At 45.4% G+C, this 18,333-nt stretch overlaps 1 protein-coding gene across 1 annotated transcript; it reads left to right on the top strand.

Annotated features, from left to right (window-relative positions):
- Positions 1 to 1,099: 1,099 nt before the first annotated feature.
- On the top strand, positions 1,100 to 18,087 carry LOC311509300 (ATP-binding cassette sub-family C member 4-like). Its single transcript, XM_084574435.1, has 31 exons — positions 1,100 to 1,306; positions 2,119 to 2,229; positions 3,920 to 4,040; positions 4,162 to 4,386; positions 4,598 to 4,687; positions 6,564 to 6,727; positions 6,849 to 6,974; positions 8,217 to 8,466; positions 8,895 to 9,002; positions 9,244 to 9,333; positions 9,442 to 9,633; positions 11,185 to 11,279; positions 11,421 to 11,507; positions 12,051 to 12,147; positions 12,542 to 12,736; positions 13,324 to 13,461; positions 13,542 to 13,579; positions 13,669 to 13,802; positions 13,883 to 14,029; positions 14,122 to 14,201; positions 14,431 to 14,581; positions 14,664 to 14,783; positions 14,867 to 14,977; positions 15,081 to 15,181; positions 15,275 to 15,466; positions 15,563 to 15,718; positions 15,807 to 15,896; positions 17,138 to 17,310; positions 17,391 to 17,496; positions 17,738 to 17,872; positions 17,951 to 18,087. Exons 1-31 carry the CDS (start codon positions 1,233 to 1,235, stop codon positions 18,038 to 18,040), a joined length of 3,987 nt encoding a protein of 1,328 aa, XP_084430561.1. The 5' UTR covers positions 1,100 to 1,232; the 3' UTR covers positions 18,041 to 18,087.
- The last annotated feature ends 246 nt before the right edge of the window (positions 18,088 to 18,333 follow it).

The raw sequence follows: 18,333 nt of genomic DNA, 5'->3' as shown, positions 1-18,333 counted from the left end.
GAAATGGAAGGAGGTGAGCAGCTCTCGGGGGGGTTTGGCTCACCGAAGAAGAGAAAACAACCTGGGAATTTATGAGGGCAAAAACAAATAAATGGACCTGACCTATCACACGGCCGGGAAAGCATGGGAAAGGACTGTTGATCTCCTGGAAATGAGGCTGCTTGTAATAATCTCCCGCTGAGTCAAACATCAACGGGAGGGAAAAAGTGTGAGCGTACAGTCTGCTCTGTTATCATTACATTGTCAGTGTGAGGATGATAGTTTAACTTTGTCCCATGTGATGGGATTTTTTTTTTTTCCCTCGAGTGTCCAAACGGGAGAAGGAGGGTGACGTGAGGTCAGGGCCGGGATTATAGGAGGAGGAGATGTTTTAAGCTGCTCTGTTTTCTCTCTTTGGTCTTTCATGTCAGTCCAGGAAACACCTGTAGAGCGTCAGGGTCCGTCTCTCATCTACAGCCTCCTCTTTATTTATAGGATATCCTCTTTTTGTCCCCGGCACCTGTCTGTGTGTTTGTGGAAGGGAGCAGAAAGTCACAGAGCGAGCAAACATTGGAAGGGGCAATGGAAATATTCCGATTAAGCTGCTTCAAGTATAACCCTTCTTCTTCTTGCATACGGTGACACATTTTTACCCTGACACACCTCGTCACATGACTGCAACTTAAAGCATTTATGTGAAATGCATAAACAGAAGAGGAACTGGAGTTTTTGCTGAGTAATTATGATATTTAACAGTGTGACTACTAAAATTGTTGTAGATTTACCCCCCAACATAATGCAATAATGGAAAAAGTTATTTCGCAATTTCAGTAAGTCCAAATGAAACGTATGTGGTTGTCAGGGTTTGTGGTTACCTGTAAATAAGTAGTTTATAAATTGTGGTAAATCCAATAGTTTGCTTTTTTATTTTTTGTTTTGCAAATAGAAAAACGGTTAAATATGTGATTAGTTTACTCTTTATACAGATGTCGGACCTGCAGCCAATAGCGTGGGGCGATAATTTTTTCTTAGCCAATCAGGTGCCGTGTGGGCGGGGACTCTAAAGGTGCTTATTTCCCCTTTACCCTTCTTGAGCTCGTGTGCCTCCGACCGGCATACGTAACAGAGCGTGCGGCGGCGGCCGCCGACCTCCATGTGATTCTCCCTCAAAAGTTATGCCGCACAGCCCGGGGCGACGAAGTTAGAAGCGGAGAAAGTTGGGACAAACGCGCGTCGTGTGAGTCCGAGCCACCATGGAGAAAACGGGTAAACATGACAAAACCAACCCGGCGGCGTCGGCGAACATTGTGTCCCAGGTATTTTTCTGGTAAGTCGTTAAAGGGGAAAAAGGGGGAAAAAAAGCCCCGGATGGAATGGTTGGCGAACGGTTGGCGAACGCTTGCCGTTGGTGGGGGATTTAAAAAAAAAAAAAATGACCCGAACGCGCTGTGGCAGTTGGTCAGTTTTAACGTAAAGTAACGTCTTAATTTTATTTAATACGAGCGTTTAAAGTGAAAGTAACCACGAGATATGTTTGTGTAACTACTCGCTGTATAAAACAAATATTAAATGTAGTTTTAAACGTGTGTAACGTCCCCCCCCCCTTTACATATTTATGCAGTGACCGTTTCCGGATGAATCACTCGTTTGTTTAATTGAAGAAAGTAAACCGTTCTCGTAAGAGGCAGGTTGACTTGTCACTGCAAGGAAGAGGGGAAAGAAAACCAGTTGACACTGAGTTGGCTCGGTTCCATTTAGTTTTAATGTTGAATAAACGCAGGAGCTGTGTGGAACGCAGCCAGTTACTGTCAGGACACAATTGTGCTTTTCCTGCTGTGTGTGTGTGTGTGTTTGAGTGGGGACAGCAATAAAAACAAATAACCTCCAGTTGTTGAAGGGTTTGCTTGTGGGTTAATAGCAAAAAGGACTCAAATTGAGATAGAAATCACGGGTATGGGATGTGGAATCATGACGGCATCAACAAAGAGATGGGGGAAGTTTGAAAAGAGACTCAAAACGGCAACAAAGCCACGCAAACGGGCACAAAATTGCCCTCTTTTGTAGTCTGGCTCCCCGTGGTTATGTGGTCTTAACACCTTGTTGTCTCTCCTGACTCCCCTGTGATCGTTTCTTCCTCAGGTGGCTGAACCCTTTGTTCCAGATCGGGCACAAGCGCCCGCTGGAGGAAGATGACATGTACGAGGTGCTCGCCGAGGACCGGTCGGAGACCCTGGGGCAGGACCTGCAAGGGTAGGGCGTCCTGTAAAAAAATCACCTGTCGACGTGTAAATATTTACAACGGGATTGCACTGAAACTCTTAATAAAAGCGGTCTGTCGCAAGTTAAATCTTTTACACTAATTGTAATTGTCCATGAAGGGAAGTTTGATATTTATGTGTTTCATTAAATGTTTCAGAAACTTTGTCGGTTGCAGAAATTTTACGTTTCAACTTTATTGTCAGTGTGCCGAGCACAGTGGACAGAGACGGTGTCGGTTATCATTTGCATAAGGTGCAGGTATGTGCAGTGACAGCTTTAGTGTTGTGTTATGCCCCGGAGTATGTACACGTTTAACACACCTATGTACTCGCACCCGCACACCTCCGATAAGCTCCGAGAGAATCATCGTCTTGCTCTTGTCGTGTACTTCAGCATTTGCAGTTCCTCTGGTTCACCTGATCTACCTCGTGTGTTATGTACAGCATGTTTAAAGGATGATGTAAAAGGGTAAGGTAAATATCTCGAGGTATCGGTCTCAGATTCCCAAAAATATTCCTCCTGTGTGTTTTTTTTTAAGAGATAAAGTTGTACAAGAGAAATCTAACAATCTGAAAAGGCTTTTCTTCTTTCTTTACCTGTTTACAATCTTGCCACTTCAACGTACAAAGGCGAAGCAGACAATCTGAGGTGCAGGGTGGTTGGTTTAAAAGGCATTTCCAGAACGATCAGGTAACTGTCACGCACAGTTAAAGTTGTGATTAAGCTGAACAAGCACGTGGTTGGGTCCCCCGGCTGTAGGGGAGAAGTTGGCTTCATCACCAGATTTTGGTTTGTGAATGGTAACCTTGTTTTTGGATAGTCGAGCACTGCATCATTTTTACGGTGTGGGGTTGTTTTGTTTCCGATTCAGCAGAAAACCTGCTGCTTAATTTTCCGTGAAATTTGAATTTATCCAAAGTCAAATGAGCCTGAAATCTTTTCCCTGAGGCGTCCCAGCTCTGCTAATCGTCATTACTCGCGGGTTGGTGCGTTGGAAAAGCGCCCGAGATAAGGTATCACTTTGACACCAACAAAAGTGACAAGGACGCAGTGTATCGCATCACCGAGCACCACAGTGAAACAAAATGTTACAACTGCACAGTGACTGGCGAATATTTTCTCTTAGCAGTTCACGACGAGATAAACTTTACGGCCTTATTGCAGCCGAGTTGTTTTGTGTCTCGACCTGGAAGTCTGGTGTTTATTCAGCGTCTTTATCAACATCAACAAAGCTTGCGACACGACCGAAGCCACCAGCGAGCGTAGGAGTCGCACAGAGAGGACTGACCCATCGGCTTTGGGGTTTCTTGGCGTTGAGAGCAGCGTAGCTTGCTGTGTCTTGTTATCTTAAATTATTTCTGTGTAACAGTTAAATTTTTGGACCTTTGGCCACGGTGTTAATGTACACCTTGTAAAGGATGCGGGCAAGAGGTCATGATAGTGACTCATCAGTTCCTCAGAGTAACCATGGACATGTTGGGACTTGCCTCTGACCTGACAGATTGCCCTGTTCAAAACGATCTTACCTGCCATGTCTTGGCTCAGGCTGTGCCACCAAGTGAAACTGAGTCCTTCCTTTTGATTTTACGACTGTTGAACTGCTGCCCGACGCTCTAGTCCAGACTGATCTGCGTGCGGGGATTCATAAATGACTGAATATCACGACACCTTTTCACGACAGTTACTGGGATCGCGAGGTCCAGAAGGCCAACAAAGAGCTGCGGAAACCTGGACTCGCCAAAGCCCTCTTTAAGTGCTATTATAAAGGATACGCCGTGCTGGGTCTCTTCACACTACTCGAGGTCAGTGTCCCGTCTTGTCCATTGTTAATCCCAGACCCTTGTAAACAATCCTCTTCTGCCACGTTGCAATTGGCGCGCCCCGACCCTCACACGTGTTCTCGTCTCCTTCGCTGCACAACAGGAGGTCATTAAAGTCATCCAGCCGGTCTTCCTGGGGAAGATGATCCGCTACTTCGAGACGTACGACCCGAACGACACGAAGGCTTTACACGAGACCCTCGGCTACGCGGCTGGGTTGTGCATCTGCACCATCGGCCTGGCGGTCCTCCATCACCTCTACTTCTTCCATGTTCAGAGGTCGGGCATGAAGATCAGAGTGGCCATGTGTCACATGATCTACAAGAAGGTCAGCAGGAAGGGAACACGCTTGACAAAACTTTTTTGTTTATTGTGCACTGCTATAATTACAAGGCACCAAAGGCACTTCCTGCATTTTTGTGCCATGTGATCCTTTAAGAGCTGTAATGGGGGGGGGGAATACACAAAAGCAAGTTTAAAAATGAGAAGTTAACCTCATGACCGACGCACGTCTCTCTCTTTTTGGTTTTTTTTTTTAGGCGCTTTGTCTGAGCAGCTCGGCCATGGGACAGACCACCACGGGCCAGATTGTCAACCTCCTGTCCAATGACGTCAGCAAGTTTGATGAGGTATGTGAAATTTAAGGCTTTTGGAAAATGAAACGCAAAAGGGTCGTTTTACTTGCCGCAAGATTGGCCTACACTCTAACTTTGTGGCTCGGTTCAAGGCGCATTTACTGTTAAACCAAAATGAAACGCAGCCACAGAAACAAACGGTACATGCAAGATCGCACAAATACCTGAACGAGAACGGACGGACCCAGATGTCGATGACAAAACGTAACTGTGCATCAGGTTTGTCGATTACAACAAACAAACGTAGATTGTGCAGATTACACGTGTTCTTCAGTGGAGCTTGGGATAGAGTTCACCATTTCCAAACGACCCGTGTGCACAGCTACGAAGTTCAAACCTCTGGATTTATCCCAGATATTATCCGAGACGTATTTTCCTGTAAATATCTTGGAAAGTAGACGAACCAACGAGCAAAAGCAGCATCGGTTGCGACATTAGAAGTTCTCGTTGACGTGCGGCTGAAGTAAAAGAGATCGGTATGTTATGACGATAACAGTCGCCAAAGACAGAGCCTGGGTTTAGAGTTGATGATAATTCTAGATATTTAGCTCTAGACGGGGTTGAGGTTCGCCATCAGTGAACTGGATTACGCACGTGCGAAAGAAGAAAAGGAAGCGTTGTCTAGTGATGTAAACACGAGGAATGCATTTGTCATTTTTACGATGAGACAGACGGCCTTTGAGTTCCCCCGCACGAAGAAGCTGCCGGGCGTAACATATTTATATCGCGTGTGTGGCTTCAGAGTCTCCCACCAGCACTGTCCTGCCCCGACTGTGCTGGCTCAGATAAACGCTTGGCAAGTGTCGCTCCTAGCGTGAGGTTCGAGCTTAATTACGCTAAGCGCCAAATCCATTTTTTGTCCCGTCGGAATGCGGAGTTTCGTTTTAATAAGCGAGGCAGAGCGTGCTGAGAAAACCCCAGCACCTTGAGGGCAGTTTGTCTTGCCAGTGGGACGTTAATTGCACCGTGTCATGCTCTCACGCTGGTTTGGATTAAAGTCTTTTTGATACTTTGACTTGTGCGGCTGCCCGGTACCGTGTGTTTGGAGATGAGCAAGCGTGGTTCCTCGGGGCAGACTTTTAATCGTCACTACAAGTCTCTGCTTTTTCGCGTTACTGATGATGGATGTGTTTTATTGTCTTTTCCCAAATGGTGACAGAAATTCTTCTTTGACAGGACTCGCAAGGAACAATCACACTATTCCCTTCAAGACAAATTCAACATTAAAAACAATTAAAAGCACACATTAGAGAAACTTTGTACCTTCTGTCTCATGGCAGTGACTGAAAGAAGCAGTGAAGTTGATGAGAAGTGTCGTTCAGCGTTGCCTTCCGGGTTTGTTTATCGGGAGAGTTCGATCTTGTGTTTGCTGGTGAGAGAGTTACAGCAGGATTCAACGAGTGACCGGTAACCCAGGGTGAAACCGTCCCAAGTCTCCTCAGCAGGTGGAGGAGTCGTTATGCCTTCTTACAAATGGTGTCAATCTCAGTCCCCAGATATTTAATAGACTGGACCTGCTCTGCCAGCTGTCCGTTGGAAAAGAGATTTAGGTGTTGCTGCTGCTGCTTTGTTTCTGCCTCCACAGCTCGAGTGAGTTCTCACTAAACGTGTTGACCAGGTTGTTGGCTGTCTGCTGGTTTTGTAACCGAACATCGGTGCCATTCCTTCGCTGCTGCAGGAGATGTATGCACAGAACAGGACGGGGGATAAAACACAGCCTTGAGGGAGCCCTGTGTTTAAAACCAGTTTGCTGGATTTGAAAACTGTTTAAAAGCACCTGTGGCTTGTCCTGTAAAAAGCTCTTTATCTGTAAAACCAGCCACCTGAAGGTGTAAAACACGGCTCACTCACGGCTGGCTCTCTCAAACAGTTGACCATCTTCCTGCACTTCCTGTGGGTGGGGCCCCTCCAAGCAGCTGCAGTCGTGGGGCTGCTGTGGGCGGAGATCGGTCCTTCGTGCCTGGCCGGCATGGTGGTCCTCATGTTCCTGATGCCCGTCCAGACCATGTTCGGGAGGCTCTTCTCAAAGTTCAGGTAAAGCGCACACACACCGAAACATGAGCCAACTTTCTGCCAAGTCTGACGGTAAGCAGGAGATTTATTTAATTACAGGGTATTGGCAGCAGAAAATTGAGTTCTTCCTCTTGCTTTACAGGAGTAAGACGGCCATTCTCACCGACAGCAGAATACGAATAATGAACGAAGTGGTTTCTGGGATTAGGATCATCAAGATGTACGCCTGGGAAAAACCCTTCGCCGCTCTGGTTTCTGACGTCAGAAGGTAAAAACAGGAACGATTTCTTATGCAGCGTACATGCGTACAATAGCATTTTTTTTTTGTTTAGGTGCTGTTTCTTAATCCTTACGTTTCAGGCAGCGTTTAGATCATAATCAGAGTCTGTGGAACGCATTCTAGATATTATTTACACCGTTATAACCTGAAGAAGACAGATGTTTATATTCGGATAACTGTCAGAGACGGTGAGACAAATTCAGGGTGGAGTTAGAGTAGCCGTCCTTTGGGGAAGGAAAACGCAATCGGATCAATTTCCTCCAACTGCAGGTAAGTGGCTGCTCTGTAACAGACCCAGTCAACTCCCCACCAGGATCTGTGGTGAAAACATCTTTTAATAAACCCGCACAAGTCCACTTGTCCTCGTTTGTTTTTGGTTTTTGGATGTTGGATGTGTGCCATCGCTACCTGAGGGGCGGGGGGAAGTGGGTCCCTGTGGAGTTTCAGATCTTGTAGTGGAACTATTGAGTGAGTCACTGCTCTATCCTGTACACAAGGACGCACATTCACAGCGCTCCACCGATGAAAGTGTTGAGGTGACGTGAGAATACATGCAAGGAGAGGGAAAACAGCACTTTAATTTCCACTTTGAGATTTAAAGTCTGGTTTTGTGAAATATTTCGTCTGGGAGGAAACGCACACAACACAATTGTTAGGCCTTCAAGGACACGGCTTTTGTGACTTGTCATGCCAACATGGCTTTTATTTTTTTATACAACAAAGGTTGTGGAGCACACCCACCGATCTCAGCTTGGCTCCTTTTTGATGTGAGATCAACAGTCGCTGGTTTAATTGGTGTGAAACAGGATTACCACGTCAGATAACAAAATGTACATTTGTCTGATAACGTCAAAGGAGCTTTTCTTTTGTCATGTGGAAGCTGCACAAATGGGTTTTCACCAGAGATAAGTCGTTTTGTTTGCGGTGTCGACTCTGTTCGGGATCAGGTTTGTCGGGCTGGGAAATAAAGGCCAGAATAAACAACTTTTATCTTATATTTAATGTCTTGTGTGTGCGCGAGTGTAAATGTTTTCCTGTACTTTTGTTTTTATTATTCATGACAAATCATTAAAGTATGTGTCGATCTGCTTTGTGTCTGGAAAAGTCTGCCAACTGCTTCTCTGGATCAGAGTTTCATCAAATTGATTTGCATGTCTTCAACAATCAACTCCCTTCAACGTGAGGTGCAGAAAAGCTCGGTGACGGTTGGAACTCTCTGTGTCGCCCTAGGAAGGAGATTTCCAAGATCATGAAGAGCTCCTACCTGCGCGGCCTCAACATGGCCTCCTTCTTCTGCGCCAGCAAGATCATCATCTTCGTCACGTTCACCCTCTACGTCCTCCTGGGCAACACCATGTCGGCCAGCCGCGTCTTCGTGACGGTGTCTCTGTACAGCGCCGTGCGGCTCACCGTCACGCTCTTTTTCCCCAGCGCCGTCGAGAAGATGTTCGAGAGCCGCGTCAGCATCCGGAGGATTCAGGTAGGGCGCGCCAGGAGTCGGAGGTCACGTCTCAAAAATAAAAAAATACCAATGAAGGGAGCAGACTCCATCTGGTCTTGGCACAAGTGCAGGGCAGTCCGAAGGTCATTGTCTTCCCCTGCACGATGTTGATCTCAATCAAAGCACATAAACTGCTGATGTCAATCATCCTTATCATTCTGTTATCGTGTCAGATCACAATGAATGCCCAGCTCTGTAAAACACCCTCCTGTTGACTCATAAAGTTGGGATCAAATTCAAATCCAGATTTAAACCAGATAAACTGACAGTTATGAAACATAACAGAGGATTTACCTGGCTATCCCAACAAAAGACTCCACTATAAACACACTCAGGGAAGGAATATTAAAGTGATATTACAGGGGTTTTTTCGGCACTGATGCAATTATATTTTTCTCATACTGAAGGAGTTCTTGATGCTGGATGAGATCACAAAAACAAATGCTGCTAAACCACAGGATGAGAAGAGCGATGCTACCGTGGACATCGAGGACCTGATCTGTTACTGGGACAAGGTACCGTGAGTACCCCACCCTTACCGAACGACCGGACGCTCTATGAATAGTTTTAAATATTTTACTACTACTTTTAGGATCACACTTGCATTTCACTTCACCAGTATATTTGATGCATCATTTCAGGTAAACACAAACGCTGGTAACGTTCCTGGAGTTACGCAGTTAGCGTAGCTAAAAAGGAAAAGGTACATTTTTAATTGTAAAGTATTTATTGGGATCATTTTTTTATCCTCTGCAGAGTTTAGATGCTCCGTCTCTGCAGAACATCTCTATCACACTGAACTCAAATAAGCTGTTGGCTGTCATCGGACCAGTGGGTGCTGGAAAGGTAAATGATCAAGTCTTTGTTGGAGTAGTTGCTTTTTTTTTTTAGCTTTTGGCCGACGTTGCGGTCAGCTCACGTCACACCTGTCTTTCTGCCCGCGCGATTCTCCAGTCGTCCTTGCTGAGCTCCATCCTGGGAGAGCTCCCGGCCGCAAAAGGGATGTTGAAGGTCAAAGGTCAGCTGACCTACGCCGCCCAGCAGCCCTGGGTGTTCCCCGGAACCATTCGCAGCAACATCTTGTTTGGGAAAGAGATGCACCCGCAGAAGTACGAGAGAGTCATCAGTGCTTGCGCTCTGAAGAGGGTGAGATATGACATCATTTGCAGGAAACTTGGTACACATTCAGACAGGTGCGGGACGGGGACATCGAATTTAGCGGAAAGGACATAAATTGACTTTAAACCTCAAGTTTGAGGAGCTAAAAGAAAACACGCGGCTCAAATCAGATGCTCTTTACTCCAGTTGAAGGACCTGGATTATCTAAAAAAAAAATCAACAAATAACTGTCTGTTAACTCTGGCACACAGAGCTGAGTCACTGTTCAGATCAGTCCAGCTAATGGATCACATATTATGTGACAGGAGCAGGGCTCTTAATGGCCCTGTCGTGTCAGGATCTGGGGAAATCATACACTTACCAGGTGCACAGACGCTTTTATTACATTTAATCCTTTTTGTTATTTATTTATTTTTTTTCTGTGGTGGTTTGAGGCAGAGTCTTCCTACTGCGTCTGAGCACGCACAGTAAAACTGCAGCGTTGTGTCCTCGCTGGTGTCCTGCAGGCCGATCATAAAACCAGTAACTCAATCAACTGTGTTAAATTTGATTCATTGCCCTTTTTTTTTTTTAGAGTCGTCGAGTTTTGGCACAAACTATCTAATAAAGACTGAATTTAATAGATGCTCACGGCCTTCAATTTAAAATAAAAAAAATCTATTTTTACACTCGGCTCGTTACAGTAAATGGTGGAATTCAGCCTTTCTGTTTTGAAATGTCACGTCCGTTTAAGTCTTACTTTAAAACGCTCACGCTGCAGAAATAATGCTCCGACATTGTTACGGTTACTATAAAACCATCTAAGCCAAACCCCGATTATAGATTTATTATTTATGATCATATCACAGATGTGCTGAGTCAGTTGTGGGTCAGGGTGAGTAACAGAAGATCGGTAAACATTTCTGATGTTTAAATGTTGTTCCTGTTCTTCTTGCAGATCTCTAAATATAACACTTTCATCCTAAGTCATCCATGCCAGTTTCATTTCTGTGTTTTCTAAATGTTATAAGAGCCCCTTCATTGTTTTTTTTTTGCGTCTGCCTCCGTGAAGGTCTGACTAGTGTAGACATGCGATTGACCTGCGATTGCACTCACCTGTCTGTCTTCATCAACCCTGCACTAGAGGTTACTGGAGCCGCGTCCAGTAAATGAGTCACCCGCCCTGATAACGCTGTCCACACTTAATGTTCTTTGATTGCGCTGCTATCGTCTCGTCTTATCTATGTCCCGGGGTCTATCTTTTTATATTCCAACACATGAGTCGCTTTCACTGTATAAAAACAGCAATGTGCCGAGTCACTCCACGTGCTCTTGCATAAGCCGGTTGTAAGTTTGCTTAATCATTGTAAGAGTCGACGTGAACCGTGGTCAACGAGAATAGATTTGACTTGTTTTTCTGTGTTATTTGGAGTCATGTTTATTTCATCTCTCTCTTTAATAAAAAGTTCCTGCCTGCCACCGTCCCACCGTGAAAATATTAGCAATAACGTCCTGTAGGAGGACAAACGACATCCAACGTGTACACAGTTTGTTACTGTCAGATCCGCAGCAATAAAACTCTGCCGTCTGTTCGTGCAGGACCTGGAGCTGCTCCCAGATGGAGACCAGACTCTGATCGGAGACAGAGGAGCAACTCTGAGCGGGGGACAGAAGGCTCGCGTCAATCTGGCCAGGTATTTATCCAGGTTAATGTTAGATCAGCAGCTACACTGTCACCTGTCCTCCACCGTGTTTTACAGGTGTGGAAACCTTCGACTGAAAGAAGAAGAAGAAGAGGCCGTCTGTAAATACTAAACTATGATGTCTGTTTTCAGGGCTGTGTATCAGGACGCAGACATATACCTGCTGGACGACCCTTTAAGCGCGGTGGACGCCGAAGTCGGGAGACACCTCTTTCAAAAGTGAGCGGCTTCCAGGGCTACACAAACTCTTGTTTTCACCTTCTGCGTGTTTTTCCCCAGTCATCTCCGCGCTCTTGTATACAGATGTCAGGGCCTCGCTTCCTGTTTAACCACAGCACAGGGGATTCATTAGCGGTTCCAAACAGGAAAATACCGGCGTGTTCTGGTCCGCTTAAAGAGCGCCAGAAAGCAGGAGCGGGAAGCCAGCAGCGCCAAGATCACAGCAGGAGAAAGTTCCTAGAATAAGAGACGTGGGCGATGTTTTTAGGGCCCCGCATCCAAGCTCAAATGAAAACAGACAAAGATCAAGGAAAAAGTTAGCACGAGCTGAACCAAGCCAGGAAGAGGTGCGGCACTGCCACTGTCAGGCAGACAATTGAACATGGCCTCACCCATTCCTGTTACACTCTTCCTCTTGGACAGTACACTTCCACCAACGCATTAAACAGCAACTGTAATAATGAAGTTAAAGTAGATACTTTAACAACTAGCACTGAAAACCGACTGAGCTTTTTCTGCGTCTTGTGTTGTCTCACTCGTCAGGTGCATCTGCGGCCTGTTGAGGAACAAGCCTCGGATCCTGGTCACCCACCAGCTGCAGTACCTGCATTTGGCGGATGAGATCGTTGTCCTCAAAGAGGTTTGTGCCTGCTGCGAAATAATAATCCTGGTGTAACTACAGTTCTGTCTCTGTGCACTGTGCTCACACATTCCTGGAGAGATTTCCTAATGAGCGACACGTGTGAGTCCAGGATGTTTGGAGAAAACACCACAAGATGTTTGTTCGCCAGACAAGAGTTGTTTTCTCCACGAACGCACAAATAAAAGAGTCCGACAGTGTGCTTTAATGGATGCGGTGGTACATTACACACAGTGTGAGAGGTCCAAATGTTCCCTTATGTGCAGTAAATGGCATCGTGTGAGTTTCCCTCTAGCTCCACCTTCAGGTCTGGTGTTGCAGGCTGCTTTCTTTTCTGCGGTGTATTAATCCTTGTGGAGTATCTGAATCAGACAGGATGTGGTTTATGCGTCAGGGTCACATGGTGGCGAAGGGAACGTACACGGAGCTGCAGCGGTCCGGAGTGGACTTCACCTCCCTGCTGAAGAAAGAGGAGGAGGAGGAGCAGCAGCAGCAGGCGCCTCAGGACATTCCCTCCAGGAGCAGAACTCTTTCGGAGAATTCTATCGCATCGTCCGTCCACTCACTCAAAGATGGAGACCACTTACCGGTTGGTATATATTGTGTTTTTGTTAGAGTCAACTTGAATTGCACATATAAGCTGTGAGAGGACTCCAGTTGTGTTTAAGCCAGGATGTGTAGCCTCGATCAGTTCCTGCTTCTGCTGATGAGTCGACATCGTGGTGTTTCAGACTGGAAATACTGGTACCGCAAATTCATAGCCTCAGTCACTCTACAGCTGGATTTCCCGTCTGTCTCCACTGACCGGACAGAGAAGGGAAGTCCAGTTGCCAGTCCAATAATCTGCGAGGCTCTTTGTTTTCCCGCAGCAGCACGCCGTCACCTCCTCGTCTACAAACTGAAGCAATTTAAAGTAGCAAACAAATGCTGCAGCAGAAACTTTCCAGATGGTGTCCTGGGCTGTTTTCTTGCATATCTTTGTGGCAACCGATGATTAGTTTAGAGTGAGTGGAGGCTGGACTTTGCTCCTTTCGTTGTAATGGCTCTGTTTGTTTTCCTAGTAATAAAATGTGCTCTTCTGCCTTAACATGTCTCACATCTATCATGTCATCAAACGTGAACATAAACGAGAGGACAGCTTCTTCTGATTGAACACATTTAACATGCTACACACAGGCAGAAGCGGTGCAGACGGTGGCGGAGGAGAGTCGAGCTCAGGGAACCATCGGCCCGGGACTGTACGTCAGATACTTGAGGGCCGGGGCCAACATCGCGGTTCTGGTCGTCGTCATACTGGTCAACATCCTGGCTCAGGTAAGAACAATAAACCCTTACGTAATCAAGTCCATGCCAGTAATGGAGCTGTAATGTTTTGGGTTTTGTTTCTCTTGTAGGTATCATACATCATGCAGGACTGGTGGCTGGCTTACTGGTAAGTAGGAAACCCTCCACAATTGAATAAACTGGAAAAAGAAAAATGGGTTCAATTGCAAGTAATCCACCTCTTCTGTGACCGGTCAGGGCTGACGAACAAGAAATGCTGGACATCTTAAACGCCTCAAACTCCTCAAACCCCTCAAACACGACGCTCGTTGAAAACGGACAAAACGTCACCAGACAGCTGGACACTAATTTCTACCTGGGCGTATACGGAGGTGATTTTTAAACACGTGCTCTTATTTACTCAGCGTCTGCCTCTCAGTCAGCATGACGCTCTGCTGTGCTGTCTCCACAGGTCTGACCTTAGCCGTCATCATTTTTGGCTTCATCAGGAACATACTCCTGTTCAGAGTGCTGGTCATGTGCGCACAGAGCCTTCACAACCGCATGTTCAACTCCATACTCAGGACGCCCGTGCGCTTCTTTGACGTCAACCCCATTGGTACGCAGAAGGTTTAAAAGCAAATCGATGTTGAAGGAACCAGTGTGGCTACAAGTTGCACGTCTCATGTTAAATGTGTTTGTTTGCTTCAGGACGAGTCTTAAACAGGTTTTCTAAGGACATTGGGCAGCTGGATGCCAGCATACCTTGGACCTTTGTGGACTTCATTCAGGTGAGGACGGATCTCACAGGAGCTGTACAACTGACAGGCCTCCTAATAAATTGAACAGAGTGCTCCGTAAGGTCAACCGACAAAGGTGATACTGGTTAACAATGATTAAAGGAGAGGGGGGACTCACCTTCATAGCTGACACTTCACTGTAACAGTTTTTAAATGGCTCAATTTAAAAAAAGTCAGAGTTCTTGGCGAGTAATTCATACGCACCGTTGTCTCCGAGCAGGTTTTCCTCCAGATCCTCGGCGTCATCGCCGTGTCAGCGTCTGTGATCCCCTGGATCCTCATCTGCGTGGTCCCCCTCTTCATCGTCTTTGTCTTTCTGCGTCGCTACTTCTTGCAGACGTCCAGAGCCGTCAAACGCCTCGAGGCCACCAGTGAGTGACCCGCAGCAGTTCATTTAAATGATGTACGTTAAGAAAAGCTTCTGACGCATTGGTCTGTCTGTCCTGCCTGCAGCTCGAAGCCCAGTCTTCTCCCACCTGTCCTCGTCTCTTCAGGGCCTGTGGACGATCCGAGCCTTCGGAGCAGAGGAGAGGTTCCAGAAAACCTTTGATGCCCATCAGGACCTGCACTCAGGTTCCCCTCAGCTTCAACCTTTTCTGATTAATTATCGATCAGCAGAGCGTTACAATGTCAGTGACACGTCTCCCCCCGAACAGAGGCCTGGTTCCTGTTCCTCACCACCTCTCGCTGGTTCGCCTTCCGCCTCGACGGTATCTGCGCCATATTTGTTGCCTTCACCACGTTTGGCTGCCTGCTGCTCAGAGACCGTAAGGACGGGTTTTAACATAGCAACAACACGCTGCTGAGAACGTTGTCCAGTGTAGGAACATCCTAGTGTTCTGACGGGTCATTATTTGGTGTCTCTGTTAGAGCTGGACGCTGGTTCTGTCGGCTTGGCTCTGAGCTACTCTATCACACTGATGGGAATGTTCCAGTGGGGTGTCAGGCAGAGCGCAGAGGTGGAGAATATGGTAAGATAAACACGGTCTATGATTTGTGGCCCTTTAAAATATAAGACGCCGCTCCAGATAAGCAGACTTGTCCTTCATCATCTCCCTACATAGATGACTTCAGTGGAGAGAGTGATGGAGTACACTGAGCTGGAGAGTGAAGCACCCTGGGAAACCAATAAGCGGCCTCCCCCCGAGTGGCCCAGCAAAGGCTTGGTGACTTTTGACCAGGTCAGCTTCTCCTACAGTGAAGACGGACCACGGGTGCTGAACAACATGAAAGCTATGTTCAGACCCAAAGAGAAGGTTAGACATCTTTGTTCTCCTATGTGAAGATTCTCAGTCACGCAGGTTTCTTAAAGACTTGGAGCCAATGCTGTTCTTTCCTTTCCTGTGCATCAGGTCGGTATTGTAGGGAGGACAGGTGCTGGGAAGAGCTCCATGGTCTCAGCTCTGTTCCGCCTGGCAGAGCCTCAGGGAAAGATCTACATCGACGGCATTGTGACCTCTGAGATCGGCCTCCACGACCTGCGCCAGAAGATGTCCATCATTCCTCAGGTAGAGATGAGCTCAGTAGTATATTTAATGTGTTTAGTATCTGCAGGGATCAGTGTTTCTAATGTCTCCTGTTCTTGTTGTACGCTAGGACCCAGTGTTGTTTACGGGCACCATGAGGAAGAACCTGGATCCTTTCAGTCACCACACTGATGAGGAGCTGTGGAGTGCTCTGCAGGAGGTGAGTGACACACACATCTCAAAGTATCTGCTGGTTTGTTGTACTTTTATTTTGGAGACGTTTGTGCTGCATTGATGCTTGTTTATCTATGTCTTTACAAACTAAGTCTAGATATGTGATTATGTTGAGTGTTGTATCATTTACACTTGTATATTTGATAGATTTTTTGTAATGTCTTTGTGAAATCTTCCTGTTGTAAGTTTTTGCATTTCAATTTTGTAGACTCTTATGTTAATTTATGAATTGATCTGTCTAGACAAATAAGCTTATATGTTCTCATTTGCATATGACTATTCAGAGGAGCTTTATGTCCATTGTTGTGCCATGTACACTTATGTCAGTGTTTATTGTGACACATGTATTTCTGTACATGTTGAAGTGTCTGTGCATTGTAAATGCACTTTAAAGTTGAACCGAGTCTCACGTGTAGTGTTCATGGGTTGCCGGTGAAGCGCGAGTATCTATCTATCTATCTATCTATCTATCTATCTATCTATCTATCTATCTATCTATCTATCTATCTATCTATCTATCTATCTATCTATCTATCTATCTATCTATCTATCTATCTATCTATCTATCTATCTATCTATCTATCTATCTATCTATCTATCTATCTATCTATCTATCTATCTATCTATCTATCTATCTATCTATCTATCTATCTACTTACTTACTTACTTACTTACTTACTTACTTACTTACTTACTTACTTACTTACTTACTTACTTACTTACTTACTTACTTACTTACTTACTTACTTACTTACTTACTTACTTACTTACTTACTTACTTACTTACTTACTTACTTACTTACTTACTTACTTACTTACTTACTTACTTACTTACTTACTTACTTACTTACTTACTTACTTACTTACTTACTTACTTACTTACTTACTTACTTACTTACTTACTTACTTACTTACTTACTTACTTACTTACTTACTTACTTACTTACTTACTTACTTACTTACTTACTTACTTACTTACTTACTTACTTACTTACTTACTTACTTACTTACTTACTTACTTACTTACTTACTTACTTACTTACTTACTTACTTACTTACTTACTTACTTACTTACTTACTTCACCCGTTTTCAAAAAGAAATGAATGACAAGTGAACAAACTGAAATAAACCTTTTACTTGAAAACCACAACAGTAAAGTGTACATGAATTCTACAAGTACAAACAACTAAGTGCAATACATTGTTATCTACCATGAACTGATGCAGGTTCAGCTGAAGTCTGTCGTAGAGGAGCTTCCTGGTCGACTGGAGACAGTTCTAGCCGAGTCAGGATCCAACTTCAGTGTGGGACAAAGGCAGCTGGTGTGTCTGGCAAGAGCAATCCTGAGGAAGAACCGCATACTCATCATCGATGAAGCCACAGCCAACGTAGACCCCAGGTACTGCAGATTAAACAGAGAACAAAAAAAATAAATAAATTAACATCAAGCTCTAACCTGAACATCTTCTATCACTATAGGACAGATGAACTGATCCAGAAAACCATAAGAGACAAGTTCAGAGAGTGCACCGTGCTCACCATTGCTCATCGTCTCAACACAATCATAGACAGCGACCGGATACTGGTGAGATCTCCGTCCTGCAACAATAAAGAGTTACTGATAAACTCTGAACATCTGTGTATACAAGTGTCTGTTTTTTTGCACAAATACACCTCAAACATAGCTGAGAAACACTAAAGTAGAAGCAGCATTGTATTTACCTGTATGTGAAGCCTTGGGTCACTTTGTTTGAACACAGTCTTTCTAGTCAGACTCTAACCTGAAACAAAAACACATTAAGACACAGATAAATGCTTTGTCTCAGGTCTTAGATGCAGGGAAGATCCACGCCTACGATGAGGCGTACACCCTCCTGCAGGACCCAGAGGGCATCTTCTATAAAATGGTCCAGCAAACTGGTAAACAGGAAGCAGCAGCTCTACTACATGCAGCCAAACAGGTGACTAAACAATGAAAGACATGTTTAAAAAAAGAAATTAACACATTACCCGATGTTAAACCTTTCACATCTTTTCAGGCCTACAACAGCAGAAGCCGCCCCAACGTCTCAAATGGTCACACAGACGTAGCGGACACCAACTTGGTTATCTTTGAGACGGCTCTGTGAGCGTCTGAGTCTGTTGTCAGAAGACTTGAAAGTGCCTGGGCTTGTACTCCTCCACTGCAGCTGGAGAGGAGGCAGAGAAGCCGCCGCTGCTGCCTCAGAGTGGCCTTGGACGGCCGAGCAGAGCCTAACGCGGGCAAAACGGTGCTGTCGTTTCTTCAGGCTGAGACAGAGCTTGGAAATGTTGACCTAGAGCACCATTTAAGCTTTTTATTTATCTCAAAGTGCTGCCTTGGAGCAATGACTTCCAAACGGCCACATGATCCTTAAAGAACAAGAAGTGCCTTGTTTCACGT

The sequence above is a fragment of the Chelon labrosus genome, assembly GCF_963514085.1.
Source record: "Chelon labrosus genome assembly, chromosome: 24".
In the NCBI taxonomy this organism is placed as follows: domain Eukaryota; kingdom Metazoa; phylum Chordata; class Actinopteri; order Mugiliformes; family Mugilidae; genus Chelon; species Chelon labrosus.
This window is presented reverse-complemented; position numbering and strand designations above follow the sequence as displayed.